This window comes from Zingiber officinale, chromosome 3A, assembly GCF_018446385.1.
Source record: "Zingiber officinale cultivar Zhangliang chromosome 3A, Zo_v1.1, whole genome shotgun sequence".
NCBI lineage: Eukaryota > Viridiplantae > Streptophyta > Magnoliopsida > Zingiberales > Zingiberaceae > Zingiber > Zingiber officinale.
The window spans coordinates 112,539,955-112,554,993 of NC_055990.1; the positions used below are offsets into that span (position 1 = coordinate 112,539,955).

The following is a 15,039-nucleotide window of genomic DNA, read 5'->3' on the forward strand; positions in this document are numbered from 1 at the left end:
ATAATTTAATACTCAAAATATCTCCACCATTGACCGATTTTAATGAAAAATATATGCAACATTAGTCAAAATTATTTTAAAATAAAGTACAAAAATATTTTAATATTAGGTAAACCATCCTCTTTTCTTATTTCTGAATAAGAAGCACATATTTAAAATGTGCCTTTAAAATTAGGATGGTCAAAAATAAAATCCCTAAAAATATTGGATTCGAGTTGGATTAAAAGTTTTAGGGTTAGTTTAATTTTGGATGATCTAAGTTAATCTTGATTGACCTAAATTTAAGATTTAGGGAGTTCTTTTAGTTAAATTAAATTTTATTTTAAAATTTTAAATATTTTATATACATAAATAGCATAATATAGTATAATATTGAGATAAAAAGTAAAAAAATTATATAAAAATAATAAAAAAGGATTTTTTTTATGATTAGATGGATTATCCGAGTTTAAATTAAAAAATTTTAGATTAAATTTAAATTTGGGTCAGATTTAAATTGAGAATTTTCAACAATCGATCTTCAATTCGATGCGAAGCCACCAAATCGGTCCGAATTGAGTCCCTTATTTAAAATATTCCTCCGGTTCGAATTTGAGTTACCACTGGCTTATGGGCTGATATGAATACTTAAAGATTTTTTTAATATATATAGTAAATTTACATATCAGCCCTGTAAATAATCATAATAGAAAGCTAACTAGATATTTTGGAGGGTTCTCCAAAAGCATCGACGGCGTCGTTGATTCTTTGTCGGCTCTCGCGAGGCAACTCTTCTTGACGCAGTCATTTGTAAATTCTCTCCTCCTCCTTCCTTCCTTCCTTCTCTTCCTTGCCGTCGCCAATCCAAATCCGTCGCTTCTCTCGCGTTAGGCCCGAAGCATCGACGAAGGAAGAAGAGCAGCAAAGAGAAGACCGAGTCGTTTCCTCTCCGGATAACTCATTGCAGATCAAAGGGAAGCGGTAGGTGGAGGTTGTTGGGTGTTGCGCGTCGCAATCTTCTCCTCCTACTCTACCTTCACTGCCCGCTCTCATAAACAACCAAGGTAAAATGCTTTATCTTTCTCTCTCTTCATTGATTGATTGCGACTGGGGATGGATATGTGGGCTTGGATTGCTTTGCCTCTGTTCAAAATCTCGCCTTTTCTCCTTTAGCTGCATCTGAGCAGTTCAGTTTGTGCCTTGTGAATTTCCCTTATCTGCTTTGTTTCGCTTCTTCTTTATATGTTTTCCCTTTTTGTTTGTTTGGTCGTTGCGGCTCTTTGTTGAACGGAATTGTTTATGATTTTCTTTGGGGTTTTAGGGTTCCCGTGATTTATGTGTAGAATTTGTGCTGAATACAAGTTGATCTGCCAGGGAATAAAGTTGCAATTTTTGTTGCTTTACTCTCCTTAAACGTTGACAATTGACCGGAAGGTGGATCTTTTATGTTTTCTTGCTGAACAGATTGCAAGAATGCGAGGGAAGGGAGCAACAGTTAAGAACTACTTTGTTCTAAACACCGGGGCTAAGATTCCTGCCATTGGGATTGGAACATGGCAATACGAAGATGACTTCTGTGTTGATGCTGTGGCAGCAGCGTTGACAGTTGGTTATTGCCACATTGACTGCGCCCATCTTTATGGGAATGAGGTGGAGGTTGGGAAGGCTTTGTCCAAGGCTTTTGAAGGCGGGATCAAGAGGGAGGACTTGTTCTTGACTTCAAAATTGTACTGTGCTACTAATTCACATAAGAGAGTTGAGAATTCTGTAAGAGTTTCCTTGAAAAGCCTTGGAATCTCCTACTTGGATCTGTATCTAGTGCATTGGCCTGAGTGCTCATCTTTTGGAGATGCAACTGATCCTTCTTGGAAATCAGCCAGCGAGTATAGGCAGTTCTCACAGAGGTTAAAACCAACCTGGGAGGCCATGGAAAGTCTTGTAAGGATGGGGATTGTTCGTGCAATTGGTGTTAGCAACTTCAATATTCAGCAAATTAGTGAATTACTTCAGTTTGCGAAGATCATGCCAGCAGTCAATCAGGTGAGCATTTGTGGCTTTGCATTGGATGATGTTTTCTAGTAAGTTACAAAAAAGTTTTGGTTTGGATTAGTCATTTAATGATAAACCTGAAGATACCTTTTATGTTATAGTTAATTATGCACTATGAGTTTGGCTTGTATTCTACTAATCCTTCATATTTAACCTTTGGAATAAGTCATATGCCATTATGTGTTTAAGAATTTATTTCCTATCTGATGACATATTTATCAAACTGACTTGTCTGATAATTGCATAAGAAATTATATTTAATGAATGATATATTCAGTCTGTATCCATGGACGTCTTAGTCAATCTTCAATTCAAATGTTTCATTGTTTCTTTTTTATTGAACTTTTCGCATTTACCGAATTTGCTTCTCTGTTGCTTCTCTAGGCTATTGTTGTTCTGCCATGGATTATGGTACACAGTGTAGTTTGGACTGATCTGCTATAGATCTGTTGATTCCCTGAATTTTGTGTGCACCAGTTTAGTAGTTTGAGTTGTTTTAAGTGAATAATTTATATTATCTTGTCATATTTATCTAAGTTTGCATCGATCAACTTTTCTTTAGTAATGCACTCTTATTATAAACTAAAAGATAAATTTCCAAGGATGCCTTGTGATAGACTAGTTGAACTAATTTGGAGACGCCAATTAGTGCAGCTATTAAATGCCTTTAGTTATTGGCAAGATGTTGGGATCAAATCCTCCTTGAAACTATATAATTTATAATGTCTCCTTTTGATAGCTAGAGGAGACATGCACTTGACAATTCTATCTTCAATTGTCTAAAATTTCAACATGTGCTGCAACTTATTCTTGTCCTTGTCAGCGCTATATGATGGGTTTGGCGTGTGTGATTTTGTGAGCCTTTATATATTCTCCAGAATTAATTTCTACATGTTCTGTAAAATTAACTCATGTTTTATTCAATTTGTGTAGTACTATTTTTTGCGATTATTTATTTCAATTGCAAATACCTTTTTTTGGTTATAAAATCTGTGATACACAAAATCTATGTACCATGGAAGACACCAAATTTACAAATTTAAATAAAGAAAGAAAGAATAACGACATCAGGACAACGGACATTATATGAATGGGGAACTAAACTTAAAGCTGATCCATTGTGCTTGTTCCAATTATGTCAACACTAGTTAATGGCGAGCTGTAGATAATTGGTTATCTTCGAGGAATCAGAACATTGAGTCTTTTTGTTGGCGCAAACTCAGGATTAGTACTAGGGAATTCCATAAAATCATAGTGATTGTGATGGTTTGAAATAAACTATCGACATCTTCTTCTTGTTATTAAAATACCCCTGCAGGCTAACCTGAGTTTTGCTCATTCAATGTTGTTGGTTGTGTTTATATGGAAGCTTATTTTGACCAATGTCTTCCTCATCTGCTATTTAGGTTTCGATAACCTATGATATATTTGATCTTTACTTCTTCCAATCTCCTGCAGTAGATAAAGAAACTTGACATTGAAGTAGTTGGAGCTCTATTTACATGACTTTGTTTTGGTTGTCATTTTGTTCAGGTTGACTATTTAAATCTTCATATTATAATCTCTTTGCTTTTGTAGGATCTTTGATTAGAAACACCATTTGTAGGAGTCAATTAATTGACTGCCAGATCATATACGTGTTAGGACTTAGGACTGTGAGGTAGGTATAGTGGCTGGATAGCTAGAAGGTAAGTGGATAGTGATGGACTTGCAAATAAAATTCTACTCTTTCTAATGCCTTAGAAAGGTCACACACAGATTATGTGCAGCGAAAAACCATAATCAAATAGATCAATACATACCAATCGCTAACGTGTCGACTTAATATGGTTTAAAACCCTCATTCCTACTTCACGACCTATAGAAACCTATTGGAGGAACATAGAAAGACTCGAGATTAGACGATCAATATATTGTTAGTTTTTTAATGCTCCTCTTGGTCCCTCTTTTATAGCCTCCAACATTTAAACTTAGTTTCTATTTTACTATTCTGTTGCCAATCATTCAACTAGATCCACCATTAGTCGATTGACAATCTTCCTTTCGTCAATAGTTAGCTTCGTTGGCTAGCTTTCATCATAAGTCGTCTTCTATAGATTCTAGGTCATCCAACCTTTGCAACTTTAATATGTCAGATCAATGACTACTTTTAGCTTTCTCGCTGAGTCGTTAGTGGATTAGATTCCAACATACGATGACTGATTTCAATCAGTCCACTAACAAGTCGATTAGGTTTTGAATAGAAAAATTATGTTTGCAAACCAAGCATGCTAGTCAACTCAGTTCACTAGTAGACTTGCTTTGTCATCCTTCATGCTTTAAGTTCGTTTCCTTCTAACTACTGTCAATGTTGTGCCTCTTTACTCTTTGTCCTACGGTCTCTTATATGTCTTATTTCATCTTTTTTTTTGCCACCGAGCCAAAAAAAACTTGTCAAGTTACACAAGTCTAGCTTCACGAGTTACTCCAAACTTGTCCCCTCGGATGGATTTAATGGCTAGCGCATGAGGTGTTGCCACAATGAGGTCTGGGGTTCGAATCTCGGCAAAGTCGAGGTAAATACCTCCCTTATGTGCTAGTCACTATTCCAAAGGCTAGTAGCCGCTCGTGATTTACCTCATTCGTATTGGCCTTGGGACGGGTTGGCGGGGGCGCTGAGGGCGAGCGTATTCACCTTATGCCACAACGAGTTACTCCAAACTTAATGTTTCTTGTCCTTATCCTCTTACCCCCCTCCCCCAGGCCGTCTCAATCATTTTGGAGACCCTAGGCAGGAAAAAAATTAAGGCCTTAATATTTTTTTAAAAAATAAATATTAAAAATATTATTAGAGACATTTAATTTTATTAGTAAAATTTAAAAGAACAATTTCATACATTGCCAATGATTATTTATGCAATTGGAAGAGTGACCAACTAGGCCATGTAGAATAACTTTATCTTAGTCAAACCTCACTTCTTTATTAGTAAAATTTAAAAAATAAAAAATATTTTATGTTAACTAATTTGGCAAAGAATAATAAATTACTATAATATTATTAATATACATTTTAGTTGCTATTTTAAAAAAAAAGTATCAATCAATTTTAAGTTCGATGAAGGAAAGTCTTGACGCAGTGGTAAAATTATTGGTGTGACCTAGAGGTAATAAGTTCAAGTAGTAGATATAGTCATATACAATAGATCCTTCACTAGAATCCCTCATTGGCTGGAGTTTCGTGAACCAAGCTATTTTTTTTTTTTTTTTCAATTTCAACATCGATAAATTATCAATCAAATTTATTTAGCCAAAAATATTTAGCTAGTAAATATCAACGACGAATTATTAAAAAAAGGAGTACCCAAAATTCTAAACCCTATAAAAATATCAATTAAAATAATCAATAAATATTTTAAAATTATAAACCAAACTTAATTTTGATTAGTAAATTAATTTTTTATCAATAAAAAATTTAAAATTATGAAGCAAATTTTAATAATAAAAAAAATTATCAACCAAATCTAACTTTAACCGTAAAAAATTTAAATTATTGGTTAAATTTAAAAAATTATAAATTACTGACTAAATATAATTTGAATAGTAAAAAATTAAAATTACTGATGAAGATAAATCTAGATTAAAATTTATTTTAGTCATAATTTTAAATATTTAATATCCAAACACATATTTTTAAATTAATATTCATATTTGATATATATATATATAATTTGATGGGCCCCCAATATAATAGGGGCCCTAGGCATGGCCTACCCCCCAATTCAAGTTACTGCACAAATTAACACACATCAAATACATACGTGGCCTAACTTAAACCTTTTGCCCGACATCAAACCCTATGATCGAACCTGATCTCTTGGCACATTATTGCACTGACAACACACATAAGCTAATGAATTTTTGTTGATAACATTAGTCCATTAGATCCAGAAAATGCAAGAAAAGATAATTAAATCCTTCCAAACTGATTACTATGATGCAGAGTCATCATCTCAAATTGAAAACATGATATGGATTTCGATTAAAGTTTCAATTACATGAATTGCTGCATTGATAAAATTCCCATATCATTGTTATTCTTTAAGTAGTTGACACCAAACACCCGCTCCTAGTGAAATCTGTTTTGTTTACTTACCACCACAACCACTAGTCTCTATGTGAACCATCGACAGAAAGGTCAGCACACCTAGTTCTCCATTACAAGTTGGATGTATCATCGTATCTCAGCTCACTAAACACTTGCTTCCTTGGCACATGGATTCCCCACTAGGAGAAAGGTTTGATTTAATCTCTATGTAGAAGCTTGTAATGCTAGAAAATAAAGCATGACAGTCGATACTTTTGACCAATACCTGCCTTACATATTTTGACTGTATAGGAACTCAGAAAAATGTTGTTTGCATACAAGATTGGTGAATTTCAATATGATTAATGTCACAGATGATTCATGCTCAATTTTATTTTAGTAGTGAAAATGAAATGACTGTTATTCTGTACCTTCTTTTGAACTTCATCAAATATTAGCCAAATATCTTAAAGAAAGGAAGTTGAAGGACTTTTAAAATTAGTGATTGTGTAGTTTAGATTCAAAATAAGATATAGCATATATTTGATGCAAGGGAGTTATATAAAATAATTCTTATAGTTTTAATATCTTACCTACTTTTTATAGAAGCAGCAAACTGACAGAAAGGGGATTTACTGCACAAATATTTCATGGTTTGAGATTAGAGTCGCTGACAATCACTGGTACTGGAATCGTCTCAACTCAACCATGGTGCTGAGAAAATGATTCCTCTTTAACTGCTTTTATCTTGTTCATTCATATTTTTCCGATCAAATACATTTTTGTATAAGCTACACAAGATTTTCTAGTCTTTAAGTTTTGTATCTGTGCCTGATCGAACATGGATTGGTAGGTGGAATTGCATCCCTTCTGGAGGCAGGAGGAACTAGTGAAATTCTGTCAAGAGAAAGGCATCCATGTATCTGCTCACACCCCGCTCGGAGTACCCACCTCTCGTGGGTGCCCAACTGCTAGTCCTGGTTTTTCTGACAGTGGATCAGAGGACGAAGTCGGTACTCCTAGGTTAACATTTCGAAGATCAAGATCAGTGCACGGACCAATGATGAAGCTCTCCGTGGTCGCAGACATAGCTGAACAGCATAATAAGACACCAGAACAGGTAAGTCATTCTATCCGTTTCACAAGCTTTTCGTTCGTGCTCTTGACGTCGATGGACCTTTTAACAGGTGATTCTAAGATGGGGGCTACAGAGGGGAACCAGTGTGTTGCCTTGCAGCCTAAATCCCGAGAGGATTAGGAAAAACATCGACATCTTCAACTGGTGTCTGACTGATGAAGAATGGAACAGGATGAATAGGATTGAGCCGCAAATATGCCTGTTCGGAAGTGGTCCGGCCAATACATCAGATACCAGCTTCTTTTCTGCGACGGGTCCCCTTCAGGCTGTGCATGAGATCGAAGATGACGACGAATAGTGGTAGTTACTGTCGTTTGATTATCAAACTACTTTAAAATCATCTGGGAGAGGAAGTTGTCGAAAATTTCTTCATGTATATGTCCTGCCTATCACTCAATCTATTCGTCAGCAAATATTATTATGATGTTTTTATAATATATTCATCTAGTCCATGGTAGTTGCGAATGGGCCTAGATTAGTTAAACAGTTAGATAATTTGGTTTGGTGTAGCTTGTGGTAGCTTGGGTTGGACAGAGGTCATAGTTTACGAGAATGATCAATAAACGAAGTGATTGTTTTCTCTTAATTTTTTCTCTCTTCTTCCTATGTCTTTGTGTTTTCACGAAAACGCCTGCCGGCTTGTCAAAGCTGAAAGTACCAACCGGTCACCCACTCATACATGTTGCGGCGGAGCACAAGCAGCAGCAACGACAACATGCCCACCACCGGTCACCCTGATGCACCCGCCCCTGCCTCACCGTGTGTTATCTGGGAGGAAAGAAATAAAAACTTTAGGAAAGTTTTTAGCATGAAAATTTTTTCAATGTTCATGTAGTAAAAAAAGGATAGATTACTCCGTTGGTTACCTATTATAAAATAATAAATAGACGGTTTTAAAAGTTCATCCGCGGATTATTAATCTAAATTGGAAGGAATGAACTAATAATTTTTTTCTCTTGATTGTGAGACTCAAGTGGCCCCAATCGCCTATTACGAATATGGGTGGCCCCGATCGTCTCGCATAGACGGTCTCGGTCACCTCTTGAAAGTGAGTGGCCCCAATCGCCTCATGTGAACACAAGCGGCCTCGATCATCTTGTGCGACCACAGGAGACCCTGCATTGCCGTGAGCCGCAAGTGGTAATGTGAGTGGCTCCGATCACCTCGCGTAGACAATCTCGGTCACCTCCTGCAAGTGAGTGGCCCCAATCACCTCACGTGGACACAAACGGCCTTGATCACCCTGTGCGGCCACAAGAGACCCTGCATTGCCGTGAGCTGCAAGTAGCCCTACACGGCCATGGGTGACTCTGTGCAGCCGCCTCACACTGCGAGCTCACAGCGACGGCCGACCTTGCACTCAACCACCCGCGACTTCACTAACAATTCACGAGCATATTTTTTTTTTCTTTTGTTTTTTCTCTTCCTTTCCTATAGGATTTTTTTTTTTCTTTTTCACTTCTACTTTTCTTTTCTCTTTTTTTTTCCCCCAAATATGTTTTTTCATCTTGGATTCTCTCGTCCTCCATCCATACTTCGTAAACAGAGCATTAAAGATCCACTAAGTGATCTGTTGGTAAGAAGACAGCTGCTGCGCAGGGTGCAGCGTTGTATCGTCGAGTCTGGTGAATAAGAACCAATAATGATAAATTCCATACAAAATTAAGACAAATTCCAGTCCTTATTGCACCAACGACGTAACTACTAGTGCTACTGATGGTGGCCGGCGCGAGAAGAAGGCAGAGACTGGCCGTGGAGGAAGTGCGTGACCAAGGAAAGCGACCGGTCCGGTGCGAACACCGGCACTTGGTGGCCGGCGCCCCTCACGGTCACCAAAGTCAGCCCCTCCTCGTACTCCACAACCCACCCCGCCACTTGCTCCTTGTGGTACCACGCCCTCCACCCTCCCCAACTCTTCCGCCCCACCGCCGTCTCCTGCTGCTTCTTCTCCCGAAGCCTCATGGCGTTGATGCTGTACCTCGTCGATGTCACCGGAACCCGCCCGTCCGTGTCGCCGCTGTGGATCAACTGTTTAAGCTCACGAATTCAAACTAATCTAACAGGGAGGAGTAGATTTAGCTGTACGGCACCTGTAGACCCAGATCCGAAGGCCTGCTTTCATCAGCTTTTTCAAGGTTGGGAGAACGGTCGCTGGCGAGTCGTTCCAGTTGTGTATTATTTCGCTGATGGCAAGATGGAAATTAAACACCCATTGTATGTTAGACAAAATCAATGGCAATTGCCAAGCAAGATAAACTAATAACTAATGGACAAAAATCAAAACGTGCTGACGCCTCTGTTTTTTTTTTCTTTAAAAGGAAGCACTACTCTGTTTTTCGAGAATACCCTCTTTAAATACTATTGTAGCTATACGGTATATCAACTAATCTAGTAGCTTCTTAATAACTCCTAAGACTGTATAGGAAACTATTTAGTAGCATTTATAACTATTTTAAAATAATTTTGAACAATTTAAAATAATTTTAATAAAATTTAAATAATTCTAACCAAATTGATAAAAAATATTTTAATATAAATAGTATTTAGTATTCAAGATTTCAAATTTTAAAATTTAGAATTTATATTTATAATTGTGTAGCAACTACTTTAATAACTTCTCTAACTATTTTAAAATAATTTTAATTAATTTTAAATTATTTTGATAAATTTTATAAAATATTTTAATATAATAATATTTAGGATTTAAGATTTAGAATTCAAAATTTAAAATTTAGAATTTAGAATGTGGCTATACTTGTTTAGCTTTTATAATTGTTTAAAAGTAATATTGACAAATTCTTATAAAATTATTTTTTTACTAAGTAAAAAGTATTTTAATATAATAGTACTTTTTTTTATAACAACTTTGATTAAAATGAAAAATCAAAATTTTAATGTTGTAGCGGCTAAGTTGGTAACTGCTACACGCTATAGCAAAATAACGAAGAAATGATAAAATTTATAAGTTTAGATATAAATTATATAAATGATGGTGCTTTGTTGCACACCATTGTATCTGCTCCACGCGCAATAGAGACACGCTGCCCACGTGGCATCGTTGATCGGACAATAACATGTCTTAGTCGTGTAGGCCAACACGGATCCTGGGGTGTGTGACAGAACACCCCATGCGTGTGGATATATATATATAGGGATGATACTCTACCTATCTTATGCTGCACACCTAAAAAAAAATTCAATTTGAAATTTTCTGTGGATTTAATACTAAAACCCAACCTCTAAATTCTAAAGGTAAAACCTTAAATGACATACTTGTAAGTCAAAATAATAATAATTTGAAGAAATTGAAATGCACAGTCGAAGACGACAGTCTGTAGCATGTGATATATATATATATATATATATATATATATATATATATATATATATACCTTGCACATCGCGTCACGCGCAACTGTGCGGTGCATATGTTTTATTTTTATTATTTATTTTTTATTTTTTTAAAGTTTGCAGTTATGTCATTTAGAATTTTGCTTTTAGAGTTTAGATATTGGGTTATAGTATTATCTAACAAAAAATTCAAATCAAAAAATATTTCAAATGTTCATAGGATGTGCGACATAAAGTGAACCATATATCAAAACACACTCTCTCTCTATATATAATTATGATAATTTTAACGAAACTAATACATAGGTTTCTAACAATTTTGACCACAATAATTATATAATCATGTCACAACAACTAGATTCATCTGCTAATTAATTTTGGCTAAAAATTATGATATGTTCATTCTAGTAAGCAATTAAGGCTAAACTAACATTCATTAATTGTAAGTGATCCTTTTGGAAGTGTGAGGAAAACGAGCAGAGCTAAAGTTGCCATGTTAATATTTATAGTACTTATTATAAAAACCTTAGTAACAATATATAACGCAGTAAATTTTTGCGACAAGATATAATTAAATGTCAGGGACCTGGAGGTTTCTGACGGAAGCAGGCAGAATGTAGTAAATGCAGAAGGCAAAAATGAGAGTTTTATAATTGAATATGATGTCCAGTGAAATGAATTATTGCACAATGCTACTGGAATCAGAGGGCAAATATGCATAAATGCTGAATTTATTATCCCTAAACAGAAGTAAAAGAAAGCAGATGAATAATGGAGATCATGATGTTCATGAAGAGTACCTGCAAGGGGAGTAAGGATATGAGAGATGTGTGACATTGGCGTGCAATTTCTTTTGCACATCTTCTCTGTTGAAATACTTCTCCACGTAGTCTTCTGTGCATGGATCATACCCTCTCGGCATCTTCTTCATCTCATGCCATCTCTCCTGAATATAAACAAATCAAAATCCAAAAAAAAAAAAAAAAAAAAAAAAAAACAACAACAGTGCTGCATCGATTATGTACGAAATGAGTTACATGTTGGGAGAAGTAGTGGGGGGCAGTGACAAGTTTGCTAGTGGATGAAGAAGATTTGGAGAGACAGACAGGAGAGTAGATGCTGTAGATATCAATGTCATTGTAGGCCTGAAGGAAGGCCTTCACAGCTGGTAAGCAGGCTTTGCTAGGGTGACCGCCCTCGTCTTCCTCCTTGAAGGAGTTGCATTCTTTACGGACGGTGGAGTAAAGCTCATCAGAGATTATGGCATGGCTCCAAGCATACTCCACCATCCCTAGTTGGTCAGTCGCATCGTTAAGCACCGCATTCCCAATCTGCACAATGAGCATTACCAACTTTTTGTCAAAAGAAACAGTAATTTCTAAAGTTCAAGATACTGATGGATTGAGAATCAGATTTTAAATGCATTAATCCCACTCCATCGATATAATTACTGAGAGAAAAACAGACCAAAGAAGGCAGCAAGAAATAAATGGAGTATAACTTTCTTCTTTTTTCCTTTACCATTATGACTTTTTGTCCAGATTGATGAAGCTGAGCAAGAGAAGGAAATTGCCTAGTCATGTTTGGTTCTTTGTTTGTTGCAAAAGAAAAGCTCATAAAGTTTTGAGACAAAGTAAAACTGTCAACCAGACTTCTTTATTTCTTTCACCTTGTTCGTTGTGGATTTAAAGAAGGGCAATTAAAGTCGGTGCTTTGATAAACATCAGTCGGATTTGTTTCTTTCATGTTATTTATTCAGTGGGGTAGCTTCAAATTAATTATTCCGAAGCCAATGTTAAAGCATGGAGTAAATTCCAACCTTTGCTTACCATGAAACCTCTCAGATTAATGTACGAATTCTTGCCAGCTTTCTTGTTTCCTTCATAGATGAGCTCTGCAAGCTGGGGAACATAATGACCTAATTGAACCTAGCTTAGAGTTGACCAGTATTTTAAACCTATGAAAAACAAAACACATACAAATTCAATAGGAGAATTGCTATACCTGCATAGCTTTCTCCAGCAATGAAAAAATCATGGTACTTGAAGTCAGGGAACCTCTTGAACCAGTTCAGGAGAAAGATACGGGAGTCGTGTGCGGTAATTTGATCACCGAGCTCCTCCAAGTCCTTCGATCTATTGGTGTAAGAGAATCCTACTCCCACAGGAGTTTCAAGGAACAGAAGATTTGCAACTATAACACGTACATATATGTAGTTAGACACTTAAGAAAACAAATGAGTTAATAAAGGATTATGGCCATTAGTGATTAATTAGTTTGAGAAACTAGATTTGAAGCGCTTACCCCTATTCCATGAATAGGGATTGAGAGTTAGGTTGGGAGCATTGCTTCTAACCAAGAACGGGCCCAGCTCCTGTGCAGCTCCATATGCAATAGATGAGCATCCTGGCCCTGCAACATACAATAAGGCAGCAAGAAAAAAAGGAAGAAACTATCAATCTTTTCTTTCAAAGGCAAGACACAGTTTCCCATTTTGTTTTCTGACAAATAAATATCTTTGACCAAGATGAGATTCAATCAAAAGCAGGCAAGCACCTCAAAAAACAATGCAAAAAAAGCCTGCACATATGACCTAAAAATTGAGCTACAACCAATGCAATAAAGTGACATGTGAAAGTAATTAGAATGGTTCTCTATTCAAAACGAGAAGCTGGGTTTGGCATATTCTACTGAGCTCATTTAAATGACAAGTAAAGCCAAAGGCACCAAATGGTTTCGCATGCATACATGCACATTTATTACCCTCCTCAGAGAAAAACATTAATACTGGCGGTACAGTTGTCTGTTGTTAGGAAAGCAGAGGTAAGAGTCATCATTTGGCCATCATTGAAAGACACATCCCCTACCAATCTGCTCTAGAATTTCTTGTGCAGTAAAGATAGATTGGATGACAACTAAGAATCTGGCACTCTGCCAATCTAATAACAAGCACATGGATAATAGCTGCCAGAATATAAAGAACAGCCTGAGGGAAGGTACTGGCACTCTTCCAGGCTTCAGATGTTTGCCTACCTAGGAGGTAAGCTACAACATCCGCCAAATCCAATGTGTGCATTCATAATTTTGCTGTATGATTTCTTTATATTTGAACCATAGTCAAGTTGACATCTTTGACAGAAAAAAAAGTCACATTGATGTTGAAGACTAAGATCTCAGACTCATCAAAAAGTCTTAAATCTAAAAAATATTCAAAAGCAAAGGTTTGCATGATATCTAACATTCTGTCACTTGGATAAAGTCAATCCTTTCCTTTCTTGTAAAAAAAAACTATTACGTTCCCTTTTTGAAAATACAATAAAAAAAGAACTGTTTTGAGACATGATGACAGTGTAACCGTCATCATTGTAATATTCTTTTAACACCAGAAGGGGAAGCCTGAACTAACAGCATTGTGCATATCTTTAGCAGAAGGGATCACTTTTTTTGGGCGAAAGTAACTGGCATTTGCCAAAGAGTTACAGAAGTCGTGGAGCAATGAGTAGCAGAAGTTTTGAGGGCTGTATGTATGCTTTAACAACTACTCTATTTTCGCGACTATAAACGGGAGAAGGTGAAAATAAACAATAATAAAGGTTGATAGCATGCCATGTCTAAAGAACCTATTAAAGGAACATCGGCAATTCGTTAGTCACGGGTTTGTAACTTTTACGACGAATGGGATATATTCTGTTGCAGCAACAAGAATCGCAATGCCAGTACTACGATTCAGAAGTAATATTCTTTGTATCATTGACTAATGGCAAGAGAAGAAGGAAAAAAAGGAGAGGAGACCCGATCGGTTGTTTTTGGGGTGATGAAGAATCGAACTGACCACCATTGAGCCAGAGGAGGAGGGGCTTCGCCTGGGGCTTCTGCTTCGCCTCGAAAAACCAGTAGAAGAGCGCCTTGTGATCGCTCACCCTCACATGGCCGGCGTAGTGCGTGAAGCCCACCGGCGGCTGGCCGGGGAGTGCCGCCACTCTATCGGCTTCCCGCTCCGATCCGGCGGCGGCGGCGGCGGAGGGCATTAGCGCGAGATGGAGGAAGGCAGCGAGGAGATGGAGGAGCGGCATTACGAGAGGTCTGTCGGTTGGCGTGTGAGAATGCTGTTCGCTGGGGGCTTATAAAGGCAAAGGCAAGACAAAGGCAAAAGGGAAAGGTCAGAAAGAGAAGTGGGAGAGCGAGAATGTGACTACTGACTAGGACTGGGTGGTTTGCTGTTTACTAGAGGGGGGTCGGGATCGTGTGTGTTTGCTAGTGAGTGTTTGTTAGCGCAGATCGGAATTGGGACGCAGGAATCAGGACAATTCAATGAAGGGAGGGAAGGGGCCCACTCGGTGATGGTGGGGTCAAGCACAGACACCCCGCCAACGGAATGAGTTCGAGGGACCCTGCAGCGAATCATTGGGCTAGTCTGGCCTATAAAAGACTGGTTCATATAATGAAAAGTTTAGTTCAA

At 37.1% G+C, this 15,039-nt stretch overlaps 2 protein-coding genes across 3 annotated transcripts; one reads left to right on the forward strand and one right to left on the reverse strand.

The window, feature by feature from the left end:
* The first annotated feature begins 724 nt into the window (after positions 1-724).
* Positions 725-7,815, forward strand: LOC122052291 (NADPH-dependent aldo-keto reductase, chloroplastic-like). Of its 2 annotated transcripts, none has more exons than XM_042613747.1 (4): positions 725-1,043; positions 1,444-2,019; positions 6,945-7,211; positions 7,279-7,815. In XM_042613747.1, the coding sequence occupies exons 2-4, from the start codon at positions 1,453-1,455 to the stop codon at positions 7,525-7,527; spliced, it is 1,083 nt and encodes a 360-aa protein (XP_042469681.1). In that variant the 5' UTR covers positions 725-1,043; positions 1,444-1,452; the 3' UTR covers positions 7,528-7,815. The 2 variants fall into 2 exon arrangements, with proteins under 2 accessions (XP_042469681.1, XP_042469682.1); XM_042613748.1 differs by having other exon boundaries at positions 1,037-1,165.
* A 949-nt stretch (positions 7,816-8,764) lies between these two features.
* LOC122052292 (serine carboxypeptidase-like 35) lies at positions 8,765-14,723 on the reverse strand. Its single transcript, XM_042613749.1, has 8 exons — positions 14,413-14,723; positions 12,885-12,992; positions 12,585-12,773; positions 12,410-12,498; positions 11,618-11,911; positions 11,381-11,526; positions 9,320-9,412; positions 8,765-9,246 (listed from the first exon to the last, which is right to left on the reverse strand). Exons 1-8 carry the CDS (start codon positions 14,651-14,653, stop codon positions 8,940-8,942), a joined length of 1,467 nt encoding a protein of 488 aa, XP_042469683.1. The 5' UTR covers positions 14,654-14,723; the 3' UTR covers positions 8,765-8,939.
* Between the last annotated feature and the right edge of the window lie 316 nt (positions 14,724-15,039).

Excerpts from the sequence above, each read along its gene's own strand:
- LOC122052291 (XM_042613747.1), top strand. The coding sequence starts at position 1,453 with ATGCGAGGGAAGGGAGCAACAGTTAAGAACTACTTTGTTCTAAACACC. Across the intron at positions 2,020-6,944 it reads TCATGCCAGCAGTCAATCAG|GTGGAATTGCATCCCTTCTG; the intron begins GTGAGCATTTGT and ends ATGGATTGGTAG. Across the intron at positions 7,212-7,278 it reads ATAATAAGACACCAGAACAG|GTGATTCTAAGATGGGGGCT; the intron begins GTAAGTCATTCT and ends ACCTTTTAACAG.
- LOC122052292 (XM_042613749.1), bottom strand. The coding sequence starts at position 14,653 with ATGCCGCTCCTCCATCTCCTCGCTGCCTTCCTCCATCTCGCGCTAATG. Across the intron at positions 11,912-12,409 it reads TTAATCTGAGAGGTTTCATG|ATTGGGAATGCGGTGCTTAA; the intron begins GTAAGCAAAGGT and ends CTCATTGTGCAG. Across the intron at positions 9,247-9,319 it reads CTTCGGATCTGGGTCTACAG|CGGCGACACGGACGGGCGGG; the intron begins GTGCCGTACAGC and ends GTTGATCCACAG.